Source organism: Pteropus vampyrus, unplaced genomic scaffold (genome assembly GCF_000151845.1).
Source record: "Pteropus vampyrus isolate Shadow unplaced genomic scaffold, Pvam_2.0 Scaffold120, whole genome shotgun sequence".
Classification (NCBI taxonomy): Eukaryota; Metazoa; Chordata; class Mammalia; order Chiroptera; family Pteropodidae; genus Pteropus; species Pteropus vampyrus.
Window position 1 is genome coordinate 4,421,911 of NW_011888901.1, and position 14,098 is coordinate 4,436,008.

Sequence of the window (14,098 nt, forward strand, 5' to 3'; positions counted from 1 at the left end):
CCTCCCCCTCCCTCTCCCTCTCCGTCTCCCTCTGTCGTCTGAGAAAGTCTTTATTTCTCTCACTTTTGAAAGATAGTTTTGTAGGATACAGAATTCTAGATTGGTAGGGTTTTACTCTCAACATTTTAAGTATTTCACTCCACTCTTTTCTTGCTTGCATGGTTAAGAAGTGAGATATAATTCTTATATTTGTTCCTCTGTTGGTAAGGTGCTTTTTAACTCTGTCTTCTTTCCTCTGGCTTTTTCCTCTGTTTTTTTTTTTTTTTTTAATCTTCGATTTTCTGTTTTTTTAAAATGACAGGCCTAGATAGACATTTTTTGTTCGTGGGCTTTTTTTGTTTATTTTGGGTTGGGGCGAGTAGCATTTTTCCTTCTTGGTGTTCTCTGAGCTTCCTGGATCTTTGGTTTGATGTTTGGCATTTGGGGAAATCTCAGTCACTGTTGTTTCAAACATTTTTTTTTCTTTGTTTTTTTTCTTCTGGTATTCCCATTACATGTATATCATACTTTTTGTAGTAGTCCCACAGTTTCGGGATATTCTGTTCTGTTTTTTCAATCTTTGCTCTCTTTGCTTTTCATTTTTTGAGGATTCTATTGGTATATTCTGTAGCTCAGAGATTCTTTCTCATACTTTCATGCACTAATAAGCCAGCCTATCAAAGACATTCTTCATATCTTTTGTGTTTTTTACCTGTAACATTTCTTTTTGGTTCATTCTTAGGATTTCTATCTCTATGCTTTCATTGCCTATCTGTTCTTACATGCTGTCTACTTTATCCATTAGATCCCTTAGCATATTAATCATAGTTATTTTAAATTCCCTGTCTGATAATTCCAACATCCTTTCCATGTCTGGTTCTGATACTTGCTCTGTCTCTTCATAGTGTGTTTTTTGCCTTTTGGTATACCTTGTAAATTTTTCTTGATAGGTAGGCATGATTTCCTGCTAAAAGAAACTGATGTAAATAGGCGCTTCTAATGTGGGGATAGAGGACGTGTTCTTTAGTGCTATGGTTAGCTCTGTGTTTTAGTGAACCTAAGCTTCTGGATTGTACACTTCACAAGTGTTTCTCAGTTTTTTTCTCTCCCCTTATGTGGGATAGGATAGTTAGAGTTACCTGGAGTTGAGTATTTTTCTCCTCCCACTGGAAGGCTAAATTCGGCTTGAGTTGGATATTTTCCTTGCGCCAGGTCAGTTAGGCACTGGTTAACTAATTTGTTTTGAAATTTTAAAAAAATATATATACATTAAAAATTTTTTATTTTACATTAGTTTTGTGTATACAGTACATTGGTTAGACATTTATATAGTTTATGAAGCAGTCCCCTTGATTACTCTAGCACCCATCTGGCTCTACACATAATGTAGATGTAGATGAGGGTAGGCCTTCTTGAGAAGAGATTGCTCTGGTATATTTCATAATGATCACCGCACCCAACTTGTGGGAAGCTCAAGCATGTTTTTCTCTGATATTTACTGTGAGAATCTGATTGAACTCCTGGAAGTAAATCTCACAATATTGTGGGAGCCCCTCCTATGACTGGGTCCCCCTGGAATTTTTAACTCACAGAATTGTCCACTCTGAGCCTCCAGCAATTGTCAGTTACAGTTCAGGTTTTCCTACTCATGCACTGGCTCCCATGGTAGTTTCTGCTTGTCAGTCTATACTCCAGTAAGCCGTGACTCTTCATAATTGCCTGTCTCTCCAGTCTTAAGGGCAGCGGTTTGCCCTGTGTCCTCTCTCTTTAATGGATCGAAGAAGAGTTGCTGATTTTCCTGTTTGTTCATGTTTTTACTTCTTAGGATGGAGTAGGGACTTTCAAGCTCATATCATATGGAACCAGAAACTCCCAATCACTGTCTTTTAATTGGTAAATCTTATTTGGCTAGTTCCCCTGTCAACATGCTAAAGCTGATTCCCTCTATTCAATTTGCATACTTATGTAACATTGACTTTTACTTTTAGCTTTAGTCTTCTTGACATTAACAGTCAGTGGTGTCAACTGCAAGTATTGAATACCACCAATTTTAACCACTGTTTCTTTTTATTATTTTTTGCTTACTCATTCGTCTTACTACTTATTGCTTATTCATATTAAAACGTTTTATATGCTTGTATTTTCTAGTGTAATTTATTTCCTTTATCCAATTATCTTTAAGAGGGAAGTTTTATGGATTTTAAACTTTGAATTCTTGAATGTCAAAATGTCTTTAGCTTTATTCTGCCACATGAATTCTAACTTTTGGGTATATAATTCTGTTTCAAATAACTTTCTTTCAGATTTCAAAACTACATCTTCATTGTCTTTAAATATCAAATGTTGCTCATATCAGTGCGATATCTGCTCTTTTATAGGCAGTATATTTTTCCCTCTAGTTACAAATTTGAGAAGCAAAGATCTGTAGCCTTAAGTTTTTGTTTTTGTTTTCTTAAGAATAATAAGAATAATCCTATTAGAATTAGTTTGAATTTGAAGATAATTAAAATGACGGTTATTATTATATTTAAAAACAAACTTCCATGTTTTCCCCAAACCTTAAGTTTTAACAAAGAGGGGGGCCTTCAGAGTTTAATAATCTTTATACCTGTTGCCACTTTACGGTGTTTTTTTAATATTTGCATCAATGAATAATGTCCAACTTACTGAAGTAGCATATTCTTTCCTCTTTTTGGCTACTCCTAAATTTATATATTTTAAATTGGAATATGACTTTTTGAACAATTTATGTATTGTTTTCTCAATGAAACAGTTAAGAATAAAGCTTCCAGGTAGTTTATAATTTTAGTTTAAATGATTAACTGTATATGTAGTATCTTTTTTTATACCTGTAATTCTTATCTGGCTGTTTCAAAACTTTTTAACTCTTTGTTCTTGCTAGTTGAAGAATACTTAGTAGAATTTTGTTTTGAACTACTTTGTATATTGAATTATTCTTTTACTTGGTGAACTTTTTTTTTCAACTTAGACCTTGTGCGGACAGTAATGACCTCACGTTTCCGATTGCCTGCTGGCAGAACCTACAATGTACGAGCATCAGAGTTGGCCCGAGACAGACAGCACACAGAAGTGGTTTGTAACATCCTTCTTCTGGATAACACTGTACAAGCTTTCAAAGTTAATGTAAGTATTTTATGTCTCTCTCTCTCTTTTGAAAATATTCTCATTATAAATATGAATTTACGTTATATTTTAAAACTAAAATTGTTTAGTTGTAGTAAAGTTTGAAACCCTTACTCAATGAAGAAAAGTCTTTGTAGTATGAGTTTGTAACTATCAAGTATAAGTTCCAGTTCAGATTGAGTCTTTTAAAAAGTTGACAAACCAGCAGTGCATTATGATTAATTAGTAGAACAGATCAATAATAATATATAGATGGTTTTTATAAATGTGCTTGAAGATGCTTGAAAGGAATTTGTTCTTCTAAATAATTTATACATTTTCATTGTAATCTTACTTGTACTGTCTGAATATAACTTTTGCCAAACAAAGATAAATGATAGCCATGGTCTTATCCGAGTTTTGTCTGAAATATTCAAGAACTATCTGTTCATCTAATTTGTGTATAGCTTTATTTGCTCAACATTATTTGGTTCACCCATGTGTTATGTTAACAGTAGTTGTATAGTACTGTATCGTGCTATATAGTACTCTGTTATATATGAATATACCATAATTTACTTGTCCATTTATTTGTTGCCATTTACTTGTCCATTTACTGTTGGTGTATATTTGGATTGTTTCCACTTTGGGCTCTTATCAGTAATGTTGCTGGTACTTTCTTTTATTTAAAAAAATTCAGGCTTATAGAAAAGGTAAAGGAATTAGTAATGAATATCCACACACCCTTTACCTAGATTGACCTGTTGTCAATATTTTGCACATTTGCTTTATTTTTATTTTTCTTTCTATGTGTTTTTTCTGAAATTTCTGATAGTGCTACATTTCACCTGCCAGCACTTCAGCAGTGTAAGAATCTCATAAATTACCATAGTATCGTAGTATCATACCCCCAAATTTAATGTTATGAAAATAATAATATATAATATATAGTCCATAGTCAAACTAGAATATGAGGAATTCCTTATTCCTCATTTTTACATCTCCAGAATAACACCTTCATTCGTTTCTTGCTCTGTTCCCCGGGTACAGTAGTCCTCCCCTTATCCAGAATTTGCTTTCTTCAGTTTCAGTTACCTATGGTCAACTGTGGTCCAAAAATGTTAAATGGAAAATTCCAGAAATAAACAATTCATAAGTTTTCAATTGCATTCCATTCTGAGTAGTGGGATGAAGTCTCGCACCATCCTGCTCCATCTCACCTGTGATGTGAATCATTCCTTTGTCCAACATATCCACACTGTATATGCTACTCACCTCTTTGTCCCTTAGTAGCTGTGTCAGTAATCAGAGAGAGAGACTACATTCACATAACTTATTACAGTATATTGTTATAATTGTTCTATTTTATTGTTATTGTTGTTAATCTCTTACTGTGCCTAATTTATAAATTAAACTTTATCATAGGTGGTGTGCACATATAGGAAAAAACATAGTATATATAGAGTTTGGTACTGTCCATAGTTTCAGGCATTCACTGGGGCTCTTGGAACATATCCCCTGCAGTTAAGGGAGGCTTGCTGTTTCTATACTTTGAAATCTTTAAGTAATATAAATTATTTATCTTCAAAAATCCTACCATTTGTGATAGCATGGATGGACCGAGGTATTAGGCTAAGTGAAGTAAGTTGGACAAAGACAAATACTGTATGATTTCATTCATGTGGAATCTAAAACAGCTGAACTTATAGAGACAGAATGTAGAATGGTAGCTGTCAGGGGTCTGGGGAGTAGAAGAAATGAAGAGATTTTGGTCAAAGGGTACGAACTTCCAGTTATAAGGTAAGTTCTGGGGATCTAATGTAGAGCATGGTGACTATAGTCAACAGTACTATACTATATTAGATACTTGAAAGATGCTAAGAGAATAAATATTAAATGTTCTCACCGTGCACATCAAAAAAGGTAATTATGCGAGTTGATAGATGTGCTAATGTTATTGTAATCATTTTACAATATATAGTTGACCCTTGAACAACACAGGTTTAAACTGCACAGGTCAGCTTACACATGGGTTTTTTCAAATATACTCTAGGCCCTTTGTAACCCCAGGTTTTGCATCTGCAGATTCAACCTATCGGGGATCAAAAACAGTATTTTCAATCTGCAGATGCAGAGGGCTAATTGTGTGCATTGTTCTATGACATTTTGTATTAAGAGGCGAGCTGAGCATCTGTGGATTTTGGTGTCCGCGCAGGGTCCTGGAATCAGTCCCCTGCAGATACCGAGGGATGACTAAGTTTTGGGGGAGTCAGAAGTTACATGCAGATTTTTGATTGGATGAGGGGTAGTGCCCCTAACCCTTGCATTGTTCAAGGGTCAACTGTATATGTGTATCAAATCATCATGTTTTATACCTTAAACTTACACACTACTACATGTCATTTTCTTCAGAGAGTAAGAAATCTCTAGTTCTTACAATGATTGGCAGTAGGAAGGGGGAAGTGAGAGGAGTTATTCACAGAGGGTGCTGTTATTATATAGACTTGCTTTGATATCTGCCTTCACTGTTACTTTAGTGTGTTTTAAGCAAACATTTGTGTTCAGTCTGCTGCATTTAACCTTGGCCATGGATTGATTTTCAGTGTCTACCCTGAAGGAGAATTTACTATTTACAAAGATTTTTTGAATAAAATTAGATATTAAAATATGATCCATCATCTTTTTGCACTAAGGATGCGATAATTTGCCAAATTTTATAGTATTTGAAAATTCAAACATCATAGTATATGATAGATCTTTAAAGATTTTCTTCCTCTACTTTGAAATGTTTTTTTCCTAAACTATATCACTAGAAAACTATCAGTTAGATTTATAGTTGTGTAAAATTAAAGTTACAGTATTTCTTGGTTTATTCTTTAATTCTGTTGTGTTTTCATCAAGGAGGTATAGTTCGTTTGGTCTAATATATTTGTCATGCATAAATCTGTTCCTGATAATGACTTTTGCTTCTTTTGAAAGATTTCCTAGGCAATTATCTGATGATGAATTTGTAAGTCTTTATTTTGAAGACTTACTTGCTCTGTGGTTCTAATCAAGTTGCTCTACCTTTCTGTGTTTCAGATTCTTCATATGATAAGGGAGAATAATATCTGCCTTGCATAGGATGCTTAGAATTAAATGAGAATATTTCTGAAGTTACTGTTTGTGTCAGACTCATATATACATTTAGAAGGGTTGGTTCTTCTTTCCTCTATTGCTTGCAATCCAGTTGATCTGTTCTCTAGTTACAGAAATATTTTCTTAGAAGAATATTGTTATTGTTATTATTATTATTCCACAAAATAGCAGTCGTGCTAATTGCTTTATATGTATATATGATATTTTCACATATATACTGTTGTACATGCACTGTTTCCAAAACCCATTTTGTTTCCTGGCAGTAGTGCTTAAAAATACATAGTGGATCTTGAGATAATCATACTAAACAAAATAAGCCATACAGAAAAAGTTGAAAACCACATGATATCACTTACATGTGGGATATAAACCTAAAAGCAATAAACAAACAGGACAAACAGAGACTCATGGACATGGACAATAGACTAGTGGTTAGCAGAGAGGGGGCAGGGGAGGTAGATGGGGTCAAATATGTGGTGACGAAAATAAATCTAACTATGGGTGGTGAAAACACAATGCAATATATATATTTACACACACACACACACACACACACACGCACGCACGCGCGCGCCTTACCGTTGAATTGTATGCTTGAAACTTACTGGGTTTCGTTAACCAATATCACTATAATAAAAATGAACTGTAAATAAACAGTAACACATTTTAAAAAAAATACATACATGGAAAATGTAAATATGCCAATTTATTCTTTAAAAGTAAAGAGGAAGCAATTGTCAAGTATTACTTTTTTGAGAATTAGGTTTTTTGTTATCTTGGCAGTAGTACCATAAATTAAATAAAATTGTGGTTACTCATATACTTCATTCAATGAGAAGTACTGAGTGTCTAGTATACATTCTGGAAAATTTTTCAGAAAATAGCTGTAAGCCATTAAATTTTAGGGAATATATTGAAATCTAGAAATATTCTGCAGCTTAGTCTCTCTACTCTAGAAAGTATATATAGATTTTTTTGTTTATTTAATAATATATGTTATATAGAACAGTGCAGAAATCTTCAGTATACAGTTCAGTGATGTTTATATATGTATACATCTGTGGGACCACTACCAGATTAAGGCGTTGAATACTTTCCTCACCTAAAAGGATTCCCTTATGTTTCTGCATTTCTTACTTCATTTTATCTCCTTTATTAGCTTTTTTGGTTAAACTACTAATATCATGCTTATAGTGATTACCTTAAAAATTATAAAATGTGTCCTGACTTACAAAAAGCTACCTTTATTTAGTACTTATTCCATGTTTCCCTCAAATAAAAAAGCCTTAAAGCAGTTTAAGTCCATTTACTTGCCTTCTATTATGCTATTGTTATGTATTTTTACCATCCCCTTCATTTGTTATAAACTCTACAAGACATTGTTGTTATTGCTTTAAACAATCAATAATCTATTATATTTACCTTTATATCTATATTTTCTGCAGCCGTTCATTTCTCGTATATCCATGCTTCCATCTAGAGTCATTTCCCTTAATGCTAAGGAAATTCTTTATTTATTCTTTGAAGTAGAGTCTGTTAACAACACACTCTTTTAGCTTTTTGTTTGTCTGAAAATGTCTTTAGTTACTCTTCATGTTTTGGAGGATATTTTTGCTGGATATAGAATTCTATGTTGATTTTTTTTCTTTAGTAGTTTAAAGATGCTATTTCTTTGACTTTCATAGTTTCTCTTGGGAAATAATTTTTCATTCTCATTGTTTTTCTCCTGAAGGGCAAGAGATGTGTCCTTCCTCTATTTTTAAGATTGTTCTCTTTATTTTTGATTTTTAGTCACTTGTCTATAGTATTCCTGTGTGTGTGTGTGTGTGTGTGTGTGTGTGTGTGTGTGTGTGTGTGTGTAGCCTTCTTGGTATTCAGTAAGCTTCTTGAATCTGTAGGTTGTTTTTTTTGAAAACTTATCCTTTACCGATTCATATATTGCTTCTCATTTTCTCTTCTCTCCTGGACTCTAATTACATATATGTTAGACTGTTTTACTGCATGTTGATTCTAACATATGTCCTATTTTTTTGTTTGTTTATAATTTCTTTCTGTGCTTTGAATAGCTATTAATCTGTCTTAGTGTTAATTTTTTTTTGCTGTGCTTCTTAAACCCATCCAATGAGTTCCTATATTTCACATATTTTGCAGTTCTAGAATGTCTTTATGATCATTTTTATAGATTCTAATTTATGAAATACTTTATATTTTAATCCATTTTCTTTATTCTTTTGTTTTTAATATGTTAATTGTAGTTATTTTAAAGCCTTCGCATACTAAGACCAATGTGTATATCACTCTTGTCTATTTTTGTTGGTTGCTTTTGTCTCTTGATTATCAGTCACTTTCCCTGCTTCGCATATGTACTAATTTTGCACTGTATGATGGATACTGTGAGTGTAATGTAGAGTAGCAGATAGTATACTATGGCCCATATGCCAATTATTGTGTGGCCAAAGAACTATGTATAGTTTTTACATTTTTAAAGGTGTTTGTTTGTTTGTTTGTTTGTTTTTTAATGACTGTGCAATGTAGACTATGAATGGCCCTCAAAGCCCCAAAATATTTGCTTTCTGGCCCTTATAGACCCCTATTATAGAAGCTCTGGATTGTTATCTTCCTCTAAATAGTATTGAAATTTATTCTGGCAGACAGATAAACTGCCAGTGATCTCTTTGATCCTATGGAAGCTTAGTTATAGGTTTTGTTAAGGTATTTCAGCTTTGTTCTCATTCCTGGAGAATGGATTGTCTAGGGTCTCAAATGCCTGGAGTATTCCTCAAGGTCTCTGTCCTCTGATCAAGCCTGAATTTTATGTCTTCTGAACTGTGTAACTTGTGAAATCTTTGTTTTTAGCCTGCAGCCTCCCAACAGTTATTCTCTCCTAGGCTTCTAGGAGTCTAACCTTGTGCATGCATAGCCTAGGAGGCATATGAGGACCAGAGGGGGATTTTTATGCAGATTTTTATAGTTTTTTCTCTTTGACTCTTTCTTCTCTAATAACCTCCCTTCAAAACCCAGCCACCTTAGCAGCCCCAAACATTAATTTTAATTGTCTCATCCTAGTAAGATTACCACTCTCTGCTTGGGCTCTGTTTCTCTATACCATTGTTTTCTCTCAAGGAGAAAGCCAGTGTGAATGTTTTTGTTGTTACTGTTTTGGGGTTTTTGTTGTTATTGTTGTTATTGTTCTTGGTTTTGTTTTGTTTGTTTGTTTTGGTATATTTGGTTCGGCTTTTATAGATTTTTATAGCAGGAGGTTATTCCAACATTAGCTATTCCATCATGCCAAGAACTGAAAATTCTGGTTGTTTTAAAATGTGAAAGTATGTCTTGTTATATAGTTGTAGATTTTGATCGGAAACATTTAACATATTGTTTTCTGTGTTCTTTGATTCATTGTACAGTTGAGCCAAATAGCTGAACCAAATAGAAGGATTCAGAACTTAGTTAATAATGGTAAATGTATGAATATTCTAAAATCAGATTAGTCTGAGATATACCGATTTGATGAGGGGGATAAAATGGCACTTGCTTTCCAAAGATGAGGCCCTATACAGGTGGGCCATTGGGTTTGTTATTTTAGAAGGTTTTGACTTATAAGTAGTCATCTGTAACATTTAAGAAGCGCCTTAACCCTAGTTGAGCTGGGCTTAGTTCTTATCAGAAACTTCCCTTGGCTGATAATTCTCAACACTTAATTATTTAACAATTTTGAGTTTGTTGCTTATATATTGAGCGTCTTAAAAACAATTCATAAATATTTTAGTCCACACTGTTTATGTCTTAACTACTGTATTCGCTGTGTGCATGGAACACAGGATTGGTAATATATTACCCTGTGACTTATTTTATAAGCTTTGAGGGAATAATCTTTTAAGTATTTTTACCATCATGCTATGGTTTTTTGTTTTGTTTTGTTTTGTTTTGTTTTGTTTTTTGTACTATGCAAAAAAAGGCTTTCTGTCTAGGCCACTGATTTCCATGATTAATCTGATAAAACCAGGTGGTTAGCTTGGGGCCTACTTTCTCTGTCTGCTCTCTGTATCTCTCTTGAAGGTGTGTAGCATGCCCTTCTCAGATAGGTGTGTCCTGTTCTCCTTTTCCCTCCTAGAACTTGAAAACAAGCTTTCAGTATTTTTTGGAAAAGTGTTGGTGACCATGGAAAGAGATATAGTTGTAATCACATAAGTAAGCTACCTGACTCATTTTCTGATGCCCCACTGCTTGCCTGTTCCCCGCCCCTCGGTAATCAATCCTGTTCTGAGTCCCCTATGGACCCAAGAATAATCAGAGGAATTCCTGGTGCCCAATGTGACTCTCTGCCCAGAGGCTGATTTTGGTGTTGCTGATTGGACTCTGCTGATCACTACAGTGTAGAAAAGAAATTGCTTCTCATCTTCGTACTCACTTAGAATGTTATTCTTAAGTCAAATTAGATAGTTAAGTATCTATATATTAGAAATTTGGTTTTGTGTTAAAGGTAACGTCCAGTTAGCCTTATTTAACATTTTCAATAATAAGACAAAATAATTATACTTCCAAAAGTTTAAAATGAAACAACCTGGGACTTAAGTATGTACATGCATTACATGTACACATACAGAAATTCTTTTCTCCTGTTGGGAATTCAGTATAGTAATATGTCTTCCTCTTAAATATTTTCCCTAGGAACTGATTTTATGACTCTTTTATCCTTTTGGTTTCTACACATAATTTTTAATGTAACAGTTTGTTTAGTTTCCACAAAGAAAAGCAACAGCCGTAATATATGAGGGATTAGTAATACTGTTATGACATTTTTCTGAATATGTAGACATTTCCTTTTGATGCTTTCTTTGATTTGTTTATAATAAACTTCAGAGCTTATAGTTTTTGCTATTTCTTTCGCAGCTATTTAATTTTTTCCCACATTCCAGAAATCTGGAGGTACATAGGCACTTAATACATTGAATAGGTGTTTAATTTTAGTACGTAGTTAACTTGCAACTTTGGATTTACCATATGTTCTTTGATATTGCTTAACTTTGAATTTAATATAAGATGACTTTCATTTTCCTTCATCAAGAATGACTCGGGTGGCAGCTGTGCTAGTTCTGCAAAGAACTACATAGATCTGGTCCTGGATTTTAGGTATTCAGACTATTGCAGACAGATCATTTGAGCATATAGTGATATCAAAATTAAGACCAAATGTTCTATAAATAATTGATAGGGGAATCATTGTAATGTTAGGGAGACAGCATAATATAGTGTAAAGTGCGTGGGCTTTGGAATCTGAAAGGCTAGAGTTGTGTTCTTGACCTAGTTTAATGTGTGCTCTGTGGCATCATTTCACTTACTTGACCTTCATATATAACTAACATAATTAAATATAATATATACTTTATATATAACATATAAAGTAGAAATAAGATCATCTATTACATTAGAGTTATCAGGATTGAATGAACATAAAGCACTCAGTAGGAATTCTAGTAGATGCTTTAGAAATGTAGTATTCCTTCTTGCTCTTTTTCTATATCGTCTTTCCTCTTCTATATATCTCTTTACTTACCCAGAGTTAGCCAAAGCTCAACATTTAGTGGGCTCAGTATACACCATACTACCCTCACTTCTGACACCAGTTGCAAGCTTGGGATGTGCTTAAAACCATCCTAAGTTTGGGGGATATTAGTACTCAGGGAACTCATTGAAAGTTCACAGTTACAGTTTATTACAGGGAAGCGATACAGATTAAAATTAGCCAAGAGAAGAGATGCATTCGGCAGAGTCCAGAAGGAGTCTAAACAGAGCTTCTAGTCCTCTTCCCATGGAGTCATGGATGACGTTATCTCCTCTTGGCCATCACATCTGATAATATGCACAGAGTATTTCAAAAGAGGAAAGCTCCCCCAAGCTTTGATGTCCAAATTTTTGACTGGGACTCAATCACATACTCCCTTTGTGACTTACCTAATATTTATAGCCTCTCCCAGAGGTCAGGACAAATGTTCTTAGTCTCCAATTCCTGCTGAGGTCAGAACTGATGTGATGTGGCCTAAAGCCTGTATCATAAATTATGTTGTTAAGCTGTCCAGTGACCAAAGCCCCCAGGCAAACAAAGACACTCCCATTAATAGGGCATTTCAGGGGCCTAGAGATCACCTCCCAGTAGCTGAGGGCAAAGGCCAGACCTCTCTTTTGAAAAGATTATTTCTTCAGTACTCATTAGTGCTACATTTTTGTAGTGGCTGATTAAATTATTCATAATTAATGTTTTGTGTTTTCTTTCCTATCTTTTTTTTTTATTATGATGACACTGATTAACAAAATCCAGTAAGTTTTAGGTGTACAATTCAACAATAAGGCATATAAATACATTGCATTGTGTGTTCACTGCCCATAATTAGATTTCCTTCTGTCACCACATATTTGACCTCTTTTACTCCATCTACCTTCCCCACTCCCTTTTCCCCCTCCTCCTTTCTGGTAACCACTAGTCTATTGTCCATATCCATAAGTCTCTGTTTGTCCTGTTTGTTTAGCGCTTTTAGGTTTATATGCCACATATAAGTGACATCATGTGCTTTTCGACTTTTTCTGTCTGGCTTATTTTGCTTAGCATGATTATCTCGAGGTCCATCCATATTGTCGCAAATGGCAGTATTTCATCTCTTCTTATAGTAATATTCCATTGTCTTTATATACCACATCTTCTTTATCCAGTCATCTACTGTAGGGCACTTCGATTGCTTCCATATCCTAGCCACTGCTCCATGAATAAAGTTGATATGAACATCAGTGTGCATATATCTTTTTGCATAAATATTTTCAAGTTTTTTGAGGTAAATATCCAGTAAAGAGACTATTGGATCATATGGTAGATCAATTCTTAGTTTCTTGAGGAACCTCCATACTATTTTCTATAGTGGCTGTACCAATTTGCAGTCCCACCAGCAGTGTATGGGGGTTCCTTTTTCTCCACGTCCTCTCCAGGATTTATTGCTAGTCCTGTTGATTACAGCTATTCTAAAAGGTGTGAGGGTATCTCATTGTGGTTTTCATTTGCATATCCCTGATAGCTAGCGATGTTGAGCATCTATTCATATGCTTGTTGGCCATTTGTCATCTTCTTAAGAGAAGTGTCTGTTCAGGTTCTCTGCCTATTTTTTGACTGGATCATTTGCTTTTTTGTTGTTATTGAGTTATATGAGTTCTTTGTATATTTTGGATATTAGGCACTTATTGGAGGCGTTGTTTGCAAATTATTTCCTTACTCAGATGATTGTCTCTTTGCCTTGTTGATGGTGGCTTCTTTTGCTGTGCAGAAGCATTTTAGTTTGATACAGTTTTATTCATATATTTTTGCTTTTACTTCCCTTGCATTGAAGGTCAAATTCATAAAATTCTCTTTAAGTCTAAGGTTCATGAGTTTAGTTCCTATGTTTTCTTCTATGAATTTTATCGTTTCAGGTCTTATATTCAGGTTCTTAATCCATTTGAAGTTAATTTTGGTGTACGGTGATAGACCAACAGTCTGGTTTCATTCTTTTGCATATGGCTTTCCAGGTTTCCCAGCACCATTTATTGAAGAGGCTTTCCTTTCTCCACTGTATGTTTTTAGCTTTTTTGTCGAAAATTATTTGCCCATATAAATATGGGTTTACTTTGGACTCTCGATTCCACTGGTCCGTGTGTCTGTTTTGCTGCCAGTACCATGCCATTTTGATTACTATTGCTTTGTAGTATAATTCGAAGTCAGGCAGAGTGATGCCTCCAGCCTCGTTCATTTTTCTCAGGATGGCTTCGGCACTTCGGGGTCTTTTGTGCTTTCATATAAATCTGATTATTATTTTTTTCTATTTCTTTAAAAAAA

At 34.2% G+C, this 14,098-nt stretch overlaps 1 protein-coding gene across 6 annotated transcripts in view; it reads left to right on the top strand.

Moving 5' to 3' along the window:
- The window catches only part of PTPN4 (protein tyrosine phosphatase, non-receptor type 4), a 192,944-nt gene that overhangs the window by 22,273 nt on the left and 156,573 nt on the right, over nucleotides 1–14,098 (top strand). For all 6 annotated transcript variants that reach the window (XM_011366098.1, XM_023534124.1, XM_023534122.1 and 3 more), the window contains one exon: nucleotides 2,969–3,123. In XM_011366098.1, coding sequence (XP_011364400.1) covers nucleotides 2,986–3,123 — 138 coding nt within the window. In that variant the 5' untranslated portion in view covers nucleotides 2,969–2,985. The remainder of the gene's footprint in view (nucleotides 1–2,968; nucleotides 3,124–14,098) is intronic.